This window comes from Microcebus murinus, chromosome 5 (genome assembly GCF_040939455.1).
Source record: "Microcebus murinus isolate Inina chromosome 5, M.murinus_Inina_mat1.0, whole genome shotgun sequence".
Classification (NCBI taxonomy): domain Eukaryota; kingdom Metazoa; phylum Chordata; class Mammalia; order Primates; family Cheirogaleidae; genus Microcebus; species Microcebus murinus.
In genome coordinates, this window is record NC_134108.1 from 60097994 (window position 1) to 60121165 (window position 23172).

A 23172-nucleotide genomic window follows, 5' to 3' on the forward strand; every position below is an offset into this window, starting at 1 on the left:
TTTAGAGAATAGTTCACTAAGAATTTGTCCCTCAATCCCAGAAATTATAACTTAAATCGATTATTTTTCTCAGTTTTAAAGTGCTCAAAGTTTTGCACTACGGACAAGAACAACAACAATAACAAACACTCCACAAATCTACATAGCTTTATAAAGTTAATCTGGAGAGCAGCAGACTCTAAGCCTGTTCTCCATCCTTAGGAATTACAACTTAAATTCTCAATTTCTAGAGTACTAAAAGGTAATGCATTAAAAAAAAACACTTTTTATGCTCAATTTAAAATAGATTATTTATAAAAGCAATGGTAAATGATTAGTAGTAACCATTTTTTACAGGTGAAAAATATGGTTCTATAATATATTTACAAAAAAATTTACTTATGTTTTTAAAAATTCTCACTAAAAAAGCTGTACTTTGATTTTATCACAGTTAGATGCACTGAACTCCTGGATTATATTTATGGAAGCTTACATAGTGGGGCTAACTTGAGGGATGGCTAGGTTAGCTAGTAATGGTCAAGTTGTTTTCTTTATTTTTATATAAAAATAAGTTTAGCCTGGCTTGGCTGGGTGCTGTGGCTCACGCCTATAATCCTAGCAATATGGGAGGCCAAGGCAGGAGGATCACTTGAGACCAGCCTGAGCAACAGCGAGACAGTCTCTACCAAAAAAAAAAAAAAAAAAAAAGAAAAAACAATTTGAACCTTGTTCCTTCAAAAGGTAGTAGTGTCTAAATTTATTCTTTTTGAGGTCAGTTTGTTACTTTATTTTCTTCCTAAAAGTAAACACTGTTTACTTTCTGTCAAATAAAAATAGAAAATGAACCCTTCTTCCTTTTGGATGTTATTTTTCATGCTATGAAAAAGACCAGCCAGTGATTAACGCTGGTGTTTTTCTCCCCAACTGAGACTTAAGACTGTAAGATCAGTGAATGAGGATACTTTTAAGTTCTCACCTTATATTTCCCATATGACCTTGCCCAAAGCACTTAACAGATATTTGTTTAATTAAACTGCCTCTATAGGCAAATAAAATCTAGAATTTGGTGGTTAAATTAAATTCTAAGCTTTGAAAAGAAAACACCTAAAATATATGTTTTCTATGATCTTGGTAAAAATTTTATTTAATAACCCACTGAATTTCTATCATAAAACAAAAAAGTCTTATACTTGCTTTATTAAGTATTCAGCAAGTTCAGAAATAAACTCTTCAGGGGCATCTTGTATGTGTTTTCTTAAAAAGTCTTCAATCTCATCCTGGAACATAAAAGTGATCTCTGGTTTCTTCTTTCCTATAGCAGACATGAACAATGGAAAAAAAAATACCAAAAACCAAACAAGCAATCAAATAGCAAATAAGGTTTCATGAACATACTTAATATGATAGCAATTCATTCACTGCCTACCATTTGAGACTCTGATATTAATTTCTATATCAATAAAATTATTAATGTCAAATAGCAATAACTAATTAAAACACTTTTAAAATTAGAATATACAGGGAAATTTCTTCTAAGTGATCATTTTCTAACTTAATTTACAAATAACTTTTCTGTAAGTCAATCAGAAAACAATAAAGATGATTTCTCCCTCATCAAAGTTGGATAATACAAATAGCTGGATATCAAAACAATCAAGTAGTTAAAAAAAATCTTTTAGGGAAGGATACTGGGCAGTATTTTATTTATTAAAAACTAAATCATCATTATAATTTACTTAAGATCTCTGGAAAGTCTTTATAATCCTGTGAACCACAGTTCAGAAGAACTGTTTTAAGCTAAAATTCGTCTTTTTGGAAAGGCATAGATGAAAAAATATCTCATAAATTTGTACCTATAATTTATTTCTGCTCTCACAAAAATAACTCTATACTAAGGACAATTTGTTTGCAGCTACTGTAATGGAAATAATTGCTAACAATAACAATTAAATAATTGTTAATAATAATTGTGGAAATGTCATGCCTACCCACTTAGAAAAAAAAGTATGGGTTGTAGACAAAGAAAGCTAACAATTAATTCCATTCCAAATTGTAAAGGTATAAAAATGATTATTTCTAGCTAAATTAGGTTATTGACTCTACAAGCAAAACTTTAGAAATAAAAATAAAATAGCTCAAAAAATCAATTTTCACTATGAATGAAGATCTAAAGAGTTGAGATCACAGATTCAGTTAGACTAGATAGACAAGTACTATTCTTCTTCTTCTCTGAGATCTGCAAACCATTCCTGATGTTCACACTAAATGGTCTGTGAGTTCCCTGTTTGCTTCCTGCATGCATTTGTTATTAAATTATATTTCCCTCTAATAATCTTTCATACTAAGTATGGTTCTACGTTTTAGCTGAGAACCTAATTTCATCCCTCACTTCAGAGATTATAACACAACTCTTTTTCAAAAACACTGAAATTACATTTTTTTAGGTAGAATGGTTTTACTACTTTTATAGTTCTTCTCAATAGTCTATGCACAAAAGTAATATTACATGCCTCATTTAACAATTATTTAAGATTACAGAAATTAGAAAAGTATTTTTTTAAAAATGCCTCTTTACTCTCATCTGTAGTACAACTGGGAAGTAGGGAAATTCATTTACCAGTGAAAAATTAAAATTCACTTAGGATAGTTTTAATACTATTAAATATTTAAAATAAGAACAGAGCTAATAGTTTCTACAAAGATACTTTTCCTTTAATATTGTTTTACACACATCAAGAACAGTAGCTATTTCTATCTATCTTAGAATAATTTAAAGATAGATTTTAAGTAACTGTGCTATTACAAACAGTAAGCTGCACTTTAAGAGCTAGAACCACATCATTTGACATTTGCATCTTCCAGCTGTAGCCAATATGTAATAAACTCCACGAAAGAGGGGAAATATAAATCTCAAATTATTATCATTTGAAGTTTGTTCTTCTATTTTCTTTTTGCTGAGGATAAGGAGGGAAATATCATGATTTTATTAACTATTTTTTTAAACAGAAAATAAAAAAAAATTATAATCTTATTTAGAAAAACAAAATAAGATGTCTCTTACAGAATTAATCTTGCCAAGCACTAACAAGTGTAGGAAAAGAAAGATGCACATAATTAATTCTTCCCCTTAGATATAAATAACTGAGTAGTTAGGTATTACTATAAAAATTAAACATAAAATTAATGTTTCCTACTTAAATTTGCAGAGGCCTACTCTTCATAAATATGCTAATACTTGTTTTGCATGGCAGTGGAGTCAATAAAAATGACCATGCAAGCTGAAACCCTACAACATGTTCTTAATAATCAATAGGATGAATCACAACTGTTCTGTGGTCTTTTAAAAACTTTTGTGAAAACACTGGCATAGGGAAATGAAAAATAAAATATTTATAATTCAGTAGGGTATAATTTAATACATTAGAAACACAGAAAATAAAAGTGTTTTATTTCTTTGTACAAAAACTTAACCCAAGAATAGTTTGAACAGTGCTTTCTTTCTTATCATCATACAACTTGCAGTGTGGAGCAAGCATCTTTACTATGCTTTAATTGTCACACCACTTTCTAACTCTGGATTAGCTTCCAACATTTTATTCTTTGTCCTTTCAATGTCTTGGAATAACTCCAAGAGTTCCTTTAATTTGAAGGTTTTTTGCCAACTTCACATCCTTTAAGATGTTTTCATCCTTTTTGTCACAGCTACGTTCCTCATTTATGTCAATAAGTGTGCCTTTACTAAGTCCTTCTGGCTGTGAGCTAGAGCCTCTTGAACAATGGCAGTGTCAACATTCCCACAGTCAGCCATTCCTTCTATAACTCCATCTATGCTTGATTCCAACTGTATTTCCAGTGTTATCACTTTTCATTTCTTTGCTGCACTTTTATTTTGTTGGCCAATTCCCCTTTGACTATCCATTTTTATAAAATGTCACTGAGTTTACCACTGGGAGACAATGAGGCAACACAGCTACATGCTTTGTTATTTGTGCATAAAAAAATAACAGATGTACAGTGATCAATCACTGGCAAACTAGAAAATAAGTGACACGATTGTTACAGATCATGAAACGCATCTATTATTTATGTACTGATGTGTAGACTGAAGAACCGGCAGTAAAGTCTGCACTTCATGCAATTACTTGGTTAATATACCAAGGTATCTTGGTAACTGATATTTAAACTGTGTTGTTGGTAGACTGATGTCATTTAACTAAACTGTGGTAACTGAAATTTGTGCAAAACAAAGATTTATAAGCATATGTGCCTAATTATATACATAGTACATATGTACATAATATACATATTACTTAGGTATACATATATACATAAGCACATATAAGCATATGTGCCTAATTATATACATCTTGAAAATGTTTAAAAAATCATGCATGCACAAAGGAAAAGCAAAGTCACATACCAGCATGAGATAACTGAGATTCATCATCACTATCATCGTCTTTTCTTCCTTTCTTCTTGGTTTTTTTAATTTTGTACTCTCTGGCATTGCTCCCACCTCCTCCCCTCACACTTCCACTGCCCTCTGGTGAGAAAATAACATTAGTTAGTATTATCTAACTCACTATTTTTAGAAATGATGACACTATGTTGTCATATTTAACTTTACAGCAGAAAAAGGCAAAATAAAGAAACTTTAAGACTCTTTTTAAGCTTGGAATTTCCTTATTAAAATAAAAGCCTAGTAAATCCAATCAATAAAAAAATCAAAAAAACAATAAAATAGGAAATCTCTTGATTTCCTACTTTGATGGCCTGGCTGCTCTAAATGCAGTCTCTTCCTCCTTCTCTAATATCATCACTTTTCTATAGCTCTGAATCTTTTCTTGGCCAAACCCATTCCTATACTTCCTCTTCTACCTTCCTCAGAAGAAATGTGCCCTCATTTATGCATCTCTGTTACCACAGCCTCATCAATAATCCTCTATTATAATACTTCACAAATTTAATTATACTTGGTTTTGCCTTCTTGGTTGAAAGATTATTATCCATGTTTAAAGGAGAAATTCTGACTCACCCACCACCCAATCAGATTACAGACATCTTGAGAGCAAGGAGCATGTCTCAATAATGTTTGTATTTTGGGGGTTACAGCAATGCTTGAAATTTAACAAAGGCTCAATAATGTTAACCATGAATATTAAATTGGTTAAGTAAAAAAAGTCATTATCAATCAACTATTGGCTAAATATAGACTAAAAAATACAAATTATGAACAAACTCAAATTGTAAATAAAAGTAAAAAATATAGAGGTATTTAAAATATTTATTCTACAAAATAGAACACTTATAATGGGTTTTAAACACTGAAAAATACTGCAACTATATTTCTTCATAAAAGACTATTTTTTCCCAATAAAGTAGTTTATATAAATTAAAGATCTTTTTCTAAATTCTAAGTAGATGACCCTTAGATTTCATCATATCCTAGAATTAAAGCTTCTATTAATTTCTTTTTCTCTTGATTTTATGATGGAAAAATACTATTTTAGAAAGCACAAGTCTAAAGTGAATGTCCTTCATACATCTGGTAGTAAGTTTTGTACAGGGAGGACATTCATGCTTGACATGATTCCACATACTGTAATCAAGCTATTTCAATAAAATAGCAGTTATCACTGAGAACAAAATATCAGAAGACCTTTAACTTTTAACAAGAAATAAAACAGACTACTTATACTGACATAAGAAACCAATTGATTAAGGCAAATTTATAATTATAGCTTCAAATAATATGATAAAATATGCATGGCTGTGACTATTACTCTGATTTACTGGAATAATTTACTATAGTTTTCCTAGAAGAATAGAAAACAGTTTCAAAATACCACTGATAGGTTTTTCAGAAAAAGATTTTAGAAGAGGAAAGAAACTATCTTAAACTATCTTAATAAAAGTAAATTCCCATAGCAAAAATTAAGTTTTTATATATATGTTCAATGTAGCTGTATTTATTAATGAAATATGGTGAATATATTAAATTTCTTTAACCCTGATAAAGCACTGATAACACTGTTCCTACTATAAAAAGTATTGGAAATAGATGCTTTTCCAATGCAAGTTATGAGTATACCAGTGATATTACAATAATTTCCAGTGAATTTACATAATAAAATAAATTAAAAAAATAATATCTTATTGGGAAATTCATTCAGTAAATATATATAGAACACCTAAAATACAACAAAAGTAGCATTCTAGGTAGGTACTAGGAGTACAATAAATGAGATGAACAAGGTTCTTCTACAATAAAATACATTACAATAATAAAGTAATGTAACAAAAAAACTGGCAAGATAAAATGATAGAGACTGGCTGTGGCTACTATTCCGAGGGGTTATAGAAATCTCTGTAAGGAAGTGACATTTGAAGGCGAGCTCAGAATCAAAAGAAGGAACCTGTGTAAAGGTTCTGGGGTAAACACAAACTAGGCAAGTTTGAGAATCTGTTAATAAAAAGACTACTGGACTGAGAAAAACAGGAGATGAGCATGATCATGAAATAGCATGAAATAAAAGTTAGTTTTCACAAAAGAAAACATAGAATAATTACCAATATTTCCATTTTCATAATTAAAATTTAATTCATTAGCAAAAGATTTGGTTGATAGTAGCAGTTAAAATTAAAGGAGAATCAATCAAATCAAAGACCTTTCAAAGGGCCTAATAAATGTAACAAATGCAAAACTCATCTTTAAACATTTCTTGTTAATTTGTTACCTGTTGCTTTCCTTCTTCGCTCATCTTTTTTATCCTTTTTACTTGTACTAATGCTTTCTAAAATGGAGACTTGTTTCAGATCTTCTTCAGTGATTAAATGCACAGGATTAGTTTTCATTTCCTGAAATAAAACATGCTTTTTCTGTTAGGAAAAATATATAGCATTTCAAAAAGCATACAATAAAAGTTGTTTATATACTAATTATTCCTGTTTGGTTTGATTGTTAAGGACTATAGAGCTTTGCCCCAGAGCGGCCACTCTAAGGATGTTTTTCCTTGTCAAAAATCATTTTCTTTGCTGTTCTTGGCTTTTCTCTAGGTAATGAGAAATCCTATCTGGTCACTGAATAACTTATCACACAGTATAAGATGCAATCCTCTTCAGCTGTTATTGACCAGTTTTATCACTGCTGAATGTTCTCTTTTTGAGATTTCCAAGTGCAATGCCACCTGGATACTTGAGGTTACTGGAAAGATAAAGAATCTTCATTGCTCACCCAAATGACCATATGTAAGTTGCATAAACAATTTTTTTTCCCTGGACCTATTCTTGATGATCTTTGTTTCTTAAAAGTTTATGTTAACAATAATGAACTACTTCTAAATTCAGTTATAGGTTCTTTCTCATGGGAAAGGGTCCTACTATCTCTAGTGATAAAAGTACATTTTTATGGTAAAAGTGCTATTTCCTTTTTGATTTTCTCAAGAAAAATGCTTAGAATGTTGGTAATTCAAGTAATAGAATCATCTTTTTCTGAACTTATTTTTGTGGTTAGAAGGTTACAGCCCAAGGAAAAAAGTAATGACTATGTTAAATTTTACTTTTGCAAAAGACCACTAATACAAATAGTCATTTAGTAACTAGTTAACGTGTACCAGACATTTTATATACATCCATTATTTGTTTATATTCATCTTTTCCAGAGTAGATATCATCATCCTTTCTTTTAAGATAAGGAAAATGGAGGTTTGTCTGTCTAAAGTGGCACAGAGAGTAAGCATGTTTAAACTCAGGTTTACTGGTATCAAACCTATATACTTTTTAATCTCCTCTGCAGCTTATCAGGCTAAATGCAGAAAATTATCTCATTTTTTCTGCTTCCCAGTTTCCCAAGTTCTAATTTTTAGACTACTGAAGAGCTTAAAAGGAGTATAGCTAAATACAAATTATTTACATATTTAATAAGCTCTCATGTATTTATTAATAGTTTAACTAAGAAAAACAGACTTATTTTACCTATTCGAGAGCAGGCTTTATAAGGAGATGGTACTACTAACTAGAAACATGAACAGAATAGTCATTAAAGCAGACCTAGTTTCACCTCTATTTCAAAATACTTCGATAGCAGTTTCTCTAAGGAACTAACTAATCAACTGTGAGGGGGAACACAATTTCCTTTCTCAGCAAGTTATCATGTTTGTGTACCCCAAAAAGGTAAAACTAGTGAGGCTCTGCTAGATTTAGTAAATATAATGTATTCCGATTGAAAAATAAACTGTGTATTTATTCATACCATACATGTATTCATATTATACATTCATACAATGATGTTTGTATACATTCTAATGTTTTACAGTTGGACCAATACCCTCAGGCACCTTGACTGTGAAGTGAATGATTTCATTTATGTGATTTCAATTTATAAAATCAGTTTCCCAAGTTCTAATTTATATGTTCTGATGGGAATAAGAGAAAAAACAAATCTGAGAGAGGAAACAAAAAAGGAATGATACATTAAAGGAAGATGATATGTGATACAAAATGTTCATTTTTGGGTAGACTGCTTACCCCATTTTCCAAAAGATATCAGATGATTCTAATGTGAGAATACTGCTAAAATTAGCAGACAAAAGGAAATCTGGCATACCTTTTCAGCTTTCTGGTGCATCAGTTCATTGAAGAGTTCTGTACAGTCATTTATAAATTTTTCACTGACTACAACAGTGTCACTAAAGACTACAGCTGAAGGCTGCTTGCTGAACGCTCTCATCACCTGCTGAAGCAATATGGTAGCATCTTCAACTGATAAACAACTGGGCAGCAAAGGCTAGAATTACAAACAAAATGAAAATGAAGTATAAATACAATGTAATACAGATAAATCATTTGTTGTGTACATATATGCTTTCCCTAAGTGATCTCATTCTGTCCAGTGGCTTTTGGAACCATATTTATGCTAACTTCCCAAATTGTATTTCTTTTTTTTTTTTTTATTTTTTTTTTGAGACAGAGTCTCGCTTTGTTGCCTAGGCTAGAGTGAGTGCCGTGGCGTCAGCCTAGCTCACAGCAACCTCAAACTCCTGGGCTCAAGGGATCCTCCTGCCTCAGCCTCCCGAGTAGCTGGGACTACAGGCATTCGCCACCATGCCCGGCTGATTTTTATATATATATATATTAGTTGGCCAATTAATTTCTTTCTATTTTTATGGTAGAGACGGGGTCTCGCTCAGGCTGGTTTTGAACTCCTGACCTTGAGCAATCCGCCCGCCTCAGCCTCCCAGAGTGCTAGGATTACAGGCGTGAGCCACCGCGCCCGGCCTGTATTTCTTATTTCATTACCACTCTGAGCTCTCAAATAATATATCCTGTTACCTACTTTCCCCACTTGTATGCCTAATAGCCATCTTTAACCTACAGGGCACACTCAATTCCTCTCTCTCACAAACCCTCAAACAATCCACCAGCATGCCCTGATAACTTTAGCTTCAAAATCTATTTTGTCTTAGCTCTTTCTAATCTGCAATTACCTTATTTTCACAATCTATCTCTCCACAGTGAAAGTGCCCTTCTTGAGTGCAGGAAACTTGTCTAGCTGCCACATTCCCCAGCAAGTAGAATGGTGCACAAAGAAAGTATTTAATAAAATTTGTAAATGAATTAAAAACACTTAAATCTGGAATCTTTGGGAACTTGGGGAATTTTCTGCTTTATAAAGAGCATTTGAGCCCTGACTAGAAAATAATGGATTGTCCTCTTGTTTATTTTTCTTTACCTACAATTTATCTCTTTGGCATAATGAAGGGCAGGTCAACACTGAACACTGAAGTAAAACACTATCAGTGCCAAAGCAGCTTGTGTTAATACATTAGCACAGATTAAAGGATAAGGGATAAAAACAAATGCTATCCAATGCCTGATGCCAGTACAGCTGTAAATACAAGACAGTGAGAAGTCTCATCAGTTTCTGTATCAGGATTGATATGGGTGTTATATTGTTTGCTTATTTGAGCTTTATAGAATTCTTGATGTTGACTATCCACATGTACAAGGTCACTGTACTTCAAAAGCCAGAAAGATTTTATGCATAAAATAAAGATTTTTATTATAACAATGACTGCTGGAATTTCTAAAGCAAACATTGCCTTTTCGTATCCTAATCGTTTAAATGGCCTTATATTAGTAATATATCAATGGTCGCTGGTTTAAAGAAAAGTTGAGAAGAAAATGATAAAACATACTGCAATATCAACCCATGTTCCAGAGCTGATGGCTTCCTCTACTGATGCTTCCACCTGATCTACAAGTCCTTGACCCACACAAGCTGCTTTCAAAAACAAGAGTTGTGTAGTCTTAAATCTCTTCTTTATGTAGCTTACAGCATCTGGGATTCCAAGTCTGGACAAAGAATCAAATTCTAGAAATACATCAAAAAGTTGGATTAGAATTGCCAATCATTCACACCTTTTAGAAATCTTAGAAAAACTTATGTTCTACCAAAACCTATTTGATTATAAACACACTGTACTGTAATATTTTTTAGGAATAAAGCATAGAAATGTATCCCAGCCTATTTCCTGGTTATCTTACCTTTCCAAATTTTTATTACTAAAGATATTTATAGAAAAATTGGTTCAAGTACTTCCTCAATATCAGTTGTGTCATTCCTTCTCCAATGGAAGGGCCAAAGGGAAAACATGAGGACTACAGAGTAATATAATCAGAAATGGGGATAAAGGAGAAGGTAATGGTTCAAGAAGCAAAACCTGGAATTTATTTTGATTATAGTTAATTAAAAGAATGAAATTTATTTTTTAAAATGTTTCATCAGACAACATAGAACAAAGTTATTCTCCAGTCTACTTTAAACTAGAAAAAGATTTTTAGAGTGTAAAGCAAAAGTAAAAAATAAAGACTTAAATTTATAGCCAATATAGTTATTGAAGAAATCTTCCTAACTCCCCTACCCCTATACCAAATAATTATACTTAAGAAAACTAGTTATAACAAATTTCTAATCCAAGCCTATGGTTGAAGAAACTGAAAAGTACATCATAGAAAGTCAAGAAAACAAAGCAAAACCCAATATCTTAGTATAGATTTAAATTATTTAACAATAATTTACAGGATTATTACTAAGTAATCTTTTAATGGTTTAACTTAGGTTATAAAATTACTCAAACTAAGTGAGCTATATACATATATATATATATATACACACACACATAACTGAGCTATATATATATATATGTTTGCTAATTGTTTTAATAACTGAATTCAGTCAATCTACTTTATTCAAAGGACAGTAGAAATTCACAATCAGAATTAAGAATAACTTCAACATTTCTGAAGTACTAGATAACTAATAGAAATAAACACTGTAAAGCTGATAGCAAACAAAATATTTCTAAGATGATGTATCTGAAAAACTCGGCAACCTCATAAAATACAAGATATAATAATAAATGCAATTACTTTTATAAATTAAAAATACTTGAAATGTAGTAGTATCATCTTAATATAACTGGAAGATTGGTAAAAATGACAGATTTTGGTCTTTCTACATTATAATTGTTCAGTAACTATGGAATTAAACTCAGTTCTAAGACCCACAAAAACCTGCAGTGTGATTACTTTTATACTCAAAGAGAACCATTATAATATTCTGATCAACAACAGGAAAGTACACATGGACTCCAGAGTTAGTACAATACTTTTTAAGACTGTGTTTAGTATTAGAAAGAAATTTTAGTTTCAAGAGAAAAAAATAGTTACCTAGGTAGCCATTCTGTCTGAAAAAGGAATCCACCCAAGTACTCTGTGTCCTGGAGTAGATTTCGGGGACAAACACTGCTTTATCCTGTCTCCCACCAACCACAGTGCCTCGTAAGCGTCCACTATTAACAAGTTCCTCAAGTACAGCTTAAAACAAACCCATACAAATACAAATAAATCAGAGCAGATACAAATCTTAAAAAGTAAAATACTTTATTATTTCATAATTTGCCTATTCTTATCTTGTTAAAAACCAATTTAAAGTTTAAAAAGGATAAATGGAGGTATATTTTATATACCACTTTCCTACCATTTATGAGAATACTCAGGACATAAATTCAGGGAAATTTGGCAACCAGCTGAAGGTGCTGAACTTGTATCTCAAACTAGTTAACATTAACAAACTGAATTTTTCAGTTTGGTAATTTTGGAAAAAAAAATCCAGCATGCCATTAATTTATCTTATGGTTTGTTTAAAAGTAGATGATAAAACACCTTGAGAATAGATAATATGCAATCAATAGTATTAACAAGTTCAATTTTCTAATATTTAGAAAAATCAAGACACCTGGACCATATTAGAATCAGTGGTGTGAAATAAAACTATTAACATTTTTATAAGTTATTGCATTTTCATTGTTTAAACTGAAGCAACTTATTTCAACCCTACCTACAAGAGAAGTAAAATGCCGTGGTTAAGAGGATGAATTTTGGAGCCAGACTGCTTAAGTTTAAATCTCAATTGGTACCTACTAGTTAGGAAACACTGGGCAAGTACATTTCCTTATCCCTTCATTTTCTTATCTGTGAAATGGGAATAATAACAATGCCTATCTCATAGGGTTGTTGGATTCAAGTAAAGTGCTTAGAAAAGTAACTGGCATATAATAAACACCCAACATATATTAACCAAATATTAATATCATGACTATCACCACCACTACCATCATCATCATCAGACTGATGCTAGTTTAAAAAGTGAATAGTGCTGCCATTAATATCAAATTTATGCTTTTTATTTAAATTATACAATTTAACTAAATTTTTATTGTTTTAAGAGGTAAGCACATTTAAAAGCTGCCTGGCACAAAGAAAGGTTAATAAAAATTAGTCTTTAGCAGAAATAAAAATTAGTTTATGTATGAATTTCAGAATTTCAATGCTGAGTAAATAAAAATACAACAGAAAAGTCCTTAACAGACTATAATACATGATTCTCAACTGAGTATGACTGTACTACACAAATCCTTCCTAAATTCCAGCCGAAGTTGTGAAGGTATCAATTATTACTTAAGGAACTTTACATTATAATCACACCCACCCCCAATTATGCAGATTCCAAAAAAACTCAGTTTAATTTTAAATCTGTCTTAAACAAAAATTTTAAGTTTAAAGTTGTTTTTTTAAAAATTCAGTGAATGAAAATTTTTGGTTCTATATTTAAATTTCTTTTCCATTCTTCATTTTAGTTCTTACATTTGCACAGAATATGTGAGTTGAAAGATTAAGTCATTGCTTTTGAAAAATTATTCTAGGAAAGCATAAAAAAACTCCTCAAAACCTCATAAGAGCTTCAGAAATACATAAAGAAAATAGACAATGAACCAAGGTTATTTTGGAGATAACATTATGTTGTTTGACTGCTAAGAATATATTTTTATGGCCGGGCGCGGTGGCTCACGCCTGTAATCCTAGCACTCTGGGAAGCCGAGGCGGGCGGATTGCTCAAGGTCAGGAGTTCAAAACCAGCCTGAGCGAGACCCCGTCTCTACCATAAAAATAGAAAGAAACTAATTGGCCAACTAATATATATAATATAAAAATCAGCCGGGCATGGTGGCTCGTGCCTGTAGTCCCAGCTACTCGGGAGGCTGAGGCAGGAGGATTGCTTGAGCCCAAGAGTTTGAGGTTGCTGTGAGCTAGGCTGACGCCATGGCACTCACTCTAGCCTAGGCAAGAAAGCGAGACTCTGTCTCAAAAAAAAAAAAAAAAAAAAGAATATATTTTTATCACTATAAACTTTGTAAAAATTTTGTTAGTGAAATACTATTTACTTTCAAATTAGAAAATAAAGCAAAAAAAACCGTAAAAATTATTCTTAATCCTACAATTTTAAATTTCTTTCTGTATGTATAACAGTATATACATGTGTGTATGTGTGTGTGTGTGTTTTCATTGTATATACATACTTTTTTTTCCCATTCTACTCCTCTAGGGCTAACCAATACTAAATATTTGCTGGGTGTAACAGATAGATACATATATGAAAATTGACATATAGAAACTTTTTCAAACAAGGAATATTTTAGTTATATTAAGTTTTAATATTAAAAGAGGAAAAAACATTAAGTTTTACATTATTAATCTATTCAGCAGCTAATTAAATGAATCTAATTTAAATCAAACTTACAATAAAGAAGCTGCTCCTGAAATCCATATTTTGAAATCAAAGAATTCACTGCTGTAGGCCTTTACAGAAAGTTAAAACAACAAAAATGAGAAAATTTTTGACTCATTAGTTACACAGATTTATGAATTAATAAAATAACTAGGATAGAGTTTATGAAAAATACCAGTTAATTTAAAAGAAAAAATGCCCAAAAGTATACCAAACTTAAATTCTTAATCAGAATTATGCTACTGAAATACCAGAGAAATCAATCTGTCTTCCCTTCCAGGATCACTTTACATTTCCATTCCACCAAATTTCACCTCAGATTTCTGTGATACTTGATTATTTATTTTCCTTGTCCTTTACTATATATTTGTTTCCTTCATTCTGTTATTTCTATCTGGGAGGGTCTTTCCTTAAGATGGGAATATTATATGATTCCATTTTTGAAGACAAATAAGATCCTATGTGCACTGAAAAGAATTTAGAATGATATACTCCTAGATTAGGGTGACTGATTGGGAGGGATCCATTTAAAATGCCCCCTTTGTTTTGCTTACCAGGTATTTTCTATAATGACTATGTATTTCTTTTAATTAGGCAGCTTTTAAAAAGATATAAATTATGTAACATGAAATCTACCCAACTGTAAGTATACAATTCAATGGTTTTAATGAATTTATAGAGTTGTACAATCATCACACTGTATAATTTAGAACATTTCCACTGCCCACAAAGTTCCTTGATAGCTATTTATAGCTAATTCCTGTTGCAACTCCTAGAAGATCAACAATCTGTTTTCTGCCTCTATAAATTTGCCTTCCTTGACATTTAATACACAGAATCAACATGTGGTCTCCTTTCTGTCTTCTTTCACTTAGAATGTTTTGTTTTTTTTTTTTTTTTTGAGACAGAGTCTCACTTTGTTGCCCAGGCTAGAGTGAGTGCCGTGGCGTCAGCCTAGCTCACAGCAACCTCAAACTCCTGGCTCAAGCAATCCTCCTGCCTCAGCCTCCCAAGTAGCTGGGACTACAGGCATTCGCCACCATGCCCGGCTAATTTTTTGTATATATATTAGCTGGCCAATTAATTTCTTTCTATTTATAGTAGAGACGGGGTTTCGCTCTTGCTCAGGCTGGTTTCGAACTCCTGACCTGGAGCAATCCGCCCGCCTCGGCCTCCCAGAGAGCTAGGATTACAGGCGTGAGCCACCGCGCCCGGCCACTTAGAATGTTTTTGAGGTTCATGCATGATGAAGAATGCATCAGTAGTTCATTCCTTCTTATTGCGTAATGGCATTCTATTGTATAGATATATCACATTTTATTTACACACTCATCAGCTGACATTTCTAATGTTTCCAATTTGGGGCTATTATGAATAACGCTCCTATGAATATTCATGTTCTTGTCTTTGTGTGAATATATGTTTCCATTTCTTTTGGGTAGATTCCTTTGGGTAGATATATAAGTGTATATTTCTTTTATAATAACTACCTATTTTTTAAAAAATGAAGGATAAAAGGATACAGACTTATTCTGACCACAATTTTTTTTCCTCTTCATTTTAAGCCAGTATGCCTGGTCTCTCTAGTTAAGGTTAGTCTGTTTTTACTTTTTATGAATACAATTAAAAGACTTTCAAGTAATTTCAACTTTTTAATCCTCTATTGTTGATTATTTAGGATGAGACAAATTCTTTCTACAACAAGTTTGGGAAAGCAGAAACAGTTGTCTAAAGTTGAAATGAGTATTTAAAACCCCTGTGTTTGGGGAATTTTGACTAAATTATTAGTTTTATCAAATTCTTATGTAGATCAATTTGTTTATTAAATTATTTTATCCAAAATTGTCAGCTAAATTATCTAGAACCTTGCCTTAGTCCTTTTAGTGCTGCTCTAACAATACCTGAGGCTGAGTAATTTATAAAGAAAAGAGGTTTATTTGGCTCATGATTCGGGTGGCTGGAAAGCTCAAGATTGGGCAGCTACATCTGGTGAGGGTCTCATGCTACTTCAACTCATGGCAGAAAGCAGAAAGGAAGTGGGCATATGCAAAGAGATCACATGGCAAGACAGGAAGCAAGGGGGGGAAACCAAGGAAGCCAGACTCTTTGTAATAATCTGCTTGCTTTTTCTCTTTCTCTCTCTGAGGAATTCATTTCCATTAGAGTGAGAACTCACTCTGGTAAGAAGGCATTAATCTATTACTGAGGGATCTGCCTCTATGACCCAAATACCTTCCACTAGGCCTGACTCCCCAAACATTGAGGATCAAATTTCATCATGAGTTTTGGTGGGTACAAATCACCTCTAAACCACAGCAAACCTTCAAACCAGTAAGATCCAGGTGCTCTGTGAATTTTGCTCTCCTCTGTTTACCTAATAATTATTACAATCTTCTCATGCTTTATTCTTTGTGTTTTCTGTTCCCTTCTACCTGAACACATCCTTACAAAAATATAGAGGACTCCTTTAAGGACTAAAATTTTAGGGTACATAACTTATTGTAGGTGCTCAATAAATGTTGAATTGAGTTGTACGAAATTTCTAGCTCTTTTTGGTATGATGATCTTTAGCTGGATTTTTATTTTAATTTGGAATACAAGGTAGTTCTTCTCACTAATTGCTTTTGCTCTTTGTTCTAGCAATGTCTAACAATAATAAATATAAACTTCTAAAATCAGAGATGCAGGTGATATTTTTGAAGTTAATCCAGAAAAGTGGGGTAGTTCCTTATTTTTAAGAGGCAAACATGAAGCGATGGTACATTAAATGGAACTGTCTGGAAGCCACATAGCTAGCAACATCTTCTCCTTTCATGGTTTGATAGTATTTCCCTATTGAGAAACTCAGGGCTACTAAGAATGAGAAAAACATTGTTAATTTTGATGAAAATTATAATCACCACAATAATTAGTCAAAGAAAATGGTAAATATTTGTTAGTAGGAAAATATATTTTTAGTTTACTTTATGACAAAGTAATAAATGCAAAGGGTACAAAAAAGTTGCAAAACTGAATCTTCCTCCATTTCTATCACTCAGCTACACAGTTCCTCTCCCCAGAAACCACCACCAGTTTCTTGTGTTAGGATGGTGACCGGGCACAGGCTGCCAGAGCCTATGTGGGGTAAGGAGAGTATCCATATGGGAAAAGAAGCTGCAGCAGCAATGGGAAACCAGTCACATTTACTTAATCAAATAAGTAACAAAACGAAACTTATGGTATTGGACTAGAATTGGAGGTATCAGTATAAACTCATGCTTTTTGATATACATAGTTAAAGATACAGAAATACAGATATATACAGGTGTATATACATGTGTGTATGTATATCTTCAGTATAAGGACATTCTTGTAAATAGCTCTGATGTCATTTTAACATCCAACAAATTAATAGTAATTTCCTAATGTCCTCAAGTACCAGTCATTTTAAATATATTGAATTTGAAGCACTTAGAAAACATTTCAATAGGGATGCTGTAGATGCTGTATAGGTAACATTGAGCCTGAAACAAAACTTTAAAGGCCAAGGAAAGGAGAAAGAGTCAGAAAAGGTGACTTAGAAGATGCAGCTAAAAGAGATAAAAAGAAATCAGTAAAGTATTATTTTTTTTAAAAAAGAGAATATTTTAAGAAGGAAGATGTAACTGGAGTCAAATGCTGCTACAAAGTCAAGTCAAATAAGGATAGAAAGTATCCATCATATTTAATGATATTGAGACATTAGTGCTATATATATATGTAATAGAAGCTGGATAGGTACGTTAAGAAGTGACAGAGGTAAGAAAATTGAGACAGTAAATATAAACATCAACTCTTGAGAAGGTTCACTTTAAAAAAAAGAACAAACAGGAGAGTAGATGGAGTGGAATATGGGGCTCAGAGATTTGTTTTGCAATGGGAGAAATCTGGACGTATTTAAAAGCTGGTGGGACACAAAGCTACTGAGATGTGATGACACTGTGATGACACAGGGGAGAGAAGATAATAGAGAATGTAGGTTTTTCTGAATTCTATACTGGAGTCACACAGACCAAAACATTTCAGAAATTCTTATTTTGAAAAGTTAATGATTTTGAAAGTAACACTGTTATTTACTGGAATTATAGATGCTATATGGTAAAAAGGATCCTAAAATCATCTAGCCCCTCTGAGGCCCAAAAAAGTTAGGTGACTGACTTATCTGCTCAAGGTCACGTGCTTACTATGTGATAAAGCTATGACTCACATTCTTCTTACTTTAAACTGAATCTTCTTTCTATGATTACAGTATGACTTCAATAAACTTATCTGGGCAGCAGTGTTTAAAGTGCATACGGCAGAAGTGTATCTGGGGTACTGAGGGTGGTAAAGACAGGGAGAGGAAGGAGATGTGGGTTGGAGAAAGGTAGGCTGCATTCTAGGACTCTGAAATCCCCACTCCTATTTCACATAAACTCCCCTTTTATCTGTTTAATACACTGGGATCCTAAATGAGATTTTGTTAAAATAATTCAGCTGCTAGGAAAAAAATGCAAATCATGATCAACATATTTACAAACATATATGCTTTAAAACATGCTTACCGGGTAATAGCACTGAACAGTCCACGAATGCGTGCTTTATGTCGAGCCACAAAAGCTTCAGTGAAAATCACTCCTCTGTTATCAAGATCAATATGTCCATTGATAATTCTACCAAGTCTATGAGTTAGTGCCTGGGGGTAAATTTTTATTAATTTGAAAGGGAAAAATAATATATATATTTGCATAGTCATATTGAAGTCATGCTGTATGCTGAGGTATCAATTATGTGATTCAGAAATTTCAACAAGACATATAAACTAAAGTGAAGATTCAGTACCTAGAAAACTTCATTATATCATAACAGAGCCAAGAAATCAGTCAAATTGTTGGTATGTTAAAAGGCTTAGCTATCATATTAGCCCTTGCTAATAAAAGCTATTTCTACTGTAAAATAAAAGTGATTAACCAATATTCTAGATATAGGCAGCTTCTAACACATGGATAACTAAGACATATACATGGATTTTGAAGAAGACCTTATCTGGAGCATCTAAGACTAACAGACAGGAACAAATGTTTTTTAAAGATTCTACAACCTAGTGAAACCTAAGACCTGAAAAGTTATCTTCTCTGATGCATATATTAATAAGTTATCTCTGTCCAGATGATCTAGAAAGGCAGATGATCTGGTTTCTTGGCAACCTGCTTTCAAACTTGAGAGTATTCCTCCATAGTTATACTATGACTGGGGACAGGCACATCTGAAATAAATCTGAACATATTTTACATCCCAAGATAAGTTAAATCTACTTAAGTCAGCTCAGCTGATACTTTTATGATCTAGAAATATGTTTTTCAAACAATTTAATGAACTTTTAGAATACTGCCTGTGATATTCAGAAAAACTAGAACTGAAAAATATTAAGAAACTATGTTTTCACAATGTATTCAGAAACATAGTTTTATAAGAAATCATTTGGATGTGAACCTGATACTTTTAAAAAGCATTTTTAAAAATATATTTTTGACCTGTGATTAGAAAGTATTTGTTCATATAAAATTGGCTCCGAAATTTCAGCTATATAAAACAAATCTATAACGATAAATGGTATTAAATTAATCTTCTTATATTATAAATTAATCTCCTACAATTACGGTTTGGTAAGTTTTGTAAGCTGGATTTTCTTAAAGTGATATATACCTTAAAAGAGATTTGGTTTTTCCCTTGTTTCAGTTAAATAAAAAACAAAACTGTCATTTATTGAGTGCCTCCATTATGTCAGACATTTCACGAGATATATCTCATTGAAGCCTATGGCAAAGACATACATTTTACAGATATGCAACTTGAAGCACAAAGAGATAAAATAATTTTCCTAATGTCAAATAAATAAGTTGTATAGACAGGATTTAGATCAAGGTCTGTTAAACTCTAAAACTTATGCCCTTTCCAGTGTACCAAACGGATCTCTATGATTCTAAAATGTCAAACTGCTTAAAAAAAATAATAAAACAAGAAAATAGCCTCTATTTTCAGGCAGCATTGTTATTACACAGTAAATCGAGATATTTGAGTATTGACACAAGTATCTAAAGTTAATAGAATATGTGAGATTCCTTGGCTCTTCTCCCTATCATATTAATAGTTTAAAGATGGGAAAAAAGATTCCATCAAAAGATGTTGGCATTACTAACATTTTGGGCAAGAAAATTCGTTGTTGAAGGGGATGTCCTGTGCATTGAGGATATTTAACAGCATCCCTGACCTTTACCCACAAGAAGACAGCAGTATTCCTTCTAAATTATAATTTTCATCAGTTATTTCTTAAAATATAACTGAGCAATCAGAACTGTAGATATCCAGGTTAGTTTCTATACAACTAAAATAAAAAGCATTAAATAAATTAATGTATAAACTATGGTATAGTTGCTATTGCATCAAGACAACCCTAGAGCTTAGTCTGTTAATTGGTTTTAGAATGTCTCTCAGTTCAGGAAAATAATCATTTTTGAACAGTCTCCTCAGAACCAGAACCATCAGTATACAGGAAGTACCCCAAAATATAATGCTACAACATATATCAAGTCAGACACCTGCAATAAATCAATTGATGGTTAAAAAGTCTAGTTTTTTTTCTTCTTTTAAAATTCCTTGTTAAAAAGACAAATGATACTATTAAGAAAAAAATACCTGTGTCAGAAAGTTTCCAGGAAGGTCATAGGTTTTACACAGTTCTGATATGGTTACCTGACCACTTTCTTGCAATTTATCATTTACTTCTTCTGCTAACCGATCCAAATAGTTCCTAATAGTGAAAAAAAGAAAAGAATGAAAAAAAACATCAGGAATAATGTTTTTTCTCCATCTTTTATGCTTAATTACTGTTGAAATAAGGTCTGCCCTAAAAGTAATAAATAGCGTATGTGTAAGTAAACACCATTACTCATATTCTAAAAATTATTTTTTTCTCACCAATGTAGTTAAGTTAAAGGTTAATCAAATGATAAATATTGGGATTTTTTTTAAACATCCCAATGAAAATGCTGTATTAATTTTTCATTAATATTTTTGGAACAAATGTGCTTGCAGAATTAAGATCATATAGAAAAGTTAATGTTTTCTATTGCTTTAATAGGGAAAAAATTCAAAGTTTATATTTTTTCCAAGTATTCCACACAATTAAGCACTTTCTTTTTAAGTAGAATAATCCTTATAATGAAAATAAGCACTGTAAGAGTTCTAAAAATTAAAAAAAATAAACAAGAAAAATAGAAAACAATTTATAAATGAAATGCCTAACTGGACATATTAGCTTAAATTTCAATACTATTAAAAAAAAAACCAACAAAGTGCTCCCAAATTTTGTACTTACTCATCTATCAGTTGTCCCAGCACTAACTGAACATGCTTTTCTGATTTAACAATGTCACCAATTCTATTTTCAATATGAGTCAGGTCCACATTAATTACCTGGAAAATACATACAAATTCGATTAGCAATAGATTTGTATTGTTTCTTAAGCTTGAAATTATACATTTAAAACTATATTATTTAAGAAATTACTTATTCTTAAATTTTGAATTGATTGGAAATATTATAAAAAGCCTTGGTCAAATAAAAAATTAGAGGCTTATTGCTTATTTACTTTTAGTTCTGAAGAATTATACTTTCACTTGCTAGGAAACTTTATATTAAGCAATAAATTACATATTCATATAATGAACACCATTTCACAAAAAACTTGCCAGCTTCTTGTATACAGTGTACCTTGGCAATGACATGCAGTTATGTTTTTTGAAAATATCTTCTACTCTTTTTTATATTTCTCTGTTCCACATACTAAAAACATGTGAACATGAAACTCTAATGATTTTTCTTTCCAAATTATAAAAACCACATAATTATATAAAATAACTATGTGTTTATTTGGAAAGGAATAAAGAATAAGCAAGTCAACTGAGAAAGAAGAACTTACTAAATCATTTAAATATATTGGAGCTTATTAAATTGATTTAATGTATCAGTGAGGATACAACTATTTTTTCCCAAACATCATATAAAATATGATACCAGTATTAGTAAATACTTTTTAAGGCACTGAACAAATTTATAGTATCAAAAAAATCAAGAAATCAAAACAAAAGTTTTATAAATTTAAAATTTACCTGTTGCAGATCAACAATGTTTACTCGACCTTTAAAGAAAAGATATTCATTTATTTTAAATAACCTGTGCATGCACAACAACCCAAAACTGTAAATTCTAACAGATTTAAATTTTGGACAAAGTCCTTGTGCAAAGAACATAGAGCCACAATAATTAAAGTCTTCAAATACAAACCATTAACTGAGTAAGTCTTCATGGCTGAAGCCATAGGCAACAATTTATTTTCAAAGTTCTCCCCCAAATCCCCACATCAGGCTTATTATGAGCATCAAGTGACACATAAGTTGGCTAGATCTATGAAGGGTATTCATTTCCCTTCACAACTCAGAATTTATCCATTGTGACCACAGATACTGACAACAAAATTAAGATGAACTTTTTTCAATTATTTGAAATTGAAAGGTAAGTTTCTACCTATCAGCAAAAGAAAATCTGTTATGCATTTCAAAGTATAGCTCATACTTTATTAGTACTATGCAGGAAGATAAAAAAATAAGACAAACACCAAAGTTATACTCTGATAACATCTAATTAAGAGTTGCTTTCATAGTTGCTTCTATTCAATTAAGTGTTCAAATTTGTTCAAATTTTAAAAAGGCAAAGGAAAACAACTTTTTTGTTTGTTTGTAATAGTATTTCGTAAAATACAATGGATGTAACACCATACTGAATTGAGTTACCTAATTTGCAAATATTTAAAAGAAGTACTTTTTTTTTTTTTTTTTTTTTGAGACAGAGTCTCACTTTGTTGCCCAGGCTAGAGTGAATGCCGTGGCGTCAGCCTGGCTCACAGCAACCTCAATCTCCTGGGCTCAGCGATCCTACTGCCTCAGCCTCCCGAGTAGCTAGGACTACAGGCATGCGCCACCATGCCCGGCTAATTTTTTGTATATAT

At 31.8% G+C, this 23172-nt stretch overlaps 1 protein-coding gene across 2 annotated transcripts in view; it reads right to left on the bottom strand.

Moving 5' to 3' along the window:
• Positions 1-23172, bottom strand: part of UFL1 (UFM1 specific ligase 1) — a 31589-nt gene that overhangs the window by 4852 nt on the left and 3565 nt on the right. For both annotated transcript variants that reach the window (XM_012769444.3, XM_076003107.1), the window contains exons 3-13: positions 22277-22305; positions 21483-21580; positions 20801-20915; positions 18670-18800; positions 14120-14178; positions 11710-11856; positions 10176-10351; positions 8585-8764; positions 6717-6837; positions 4400-4522; positions 1174-1291 (exon numbers count right to left, since the gene is read on the bottom strand). In XM_012769444.3, coding sequence (XP_012624898.1) covers positions 1174-1291; positions 4400-4522; positions 6717-6837; positions 8585-8764; positions 10176-10351; positions 11710-11856; positions 14120-14178; positions 18670-18800; positions 20801-20915; positions 21483-21580; positions 22277-22305 — 1297 coding nt within the window. The remainder of the gene's footprint in view (positions 1-1173; positions 1292-4399; positions 4523-6716; positions 6838-8584; positions 8765-10175; positions 10352-11709; positions 11857-14119; positions 14179-18669; positions 18801-20800; positions 20916-21482; positions 21581-22276; positions 22306-23172) is intronic.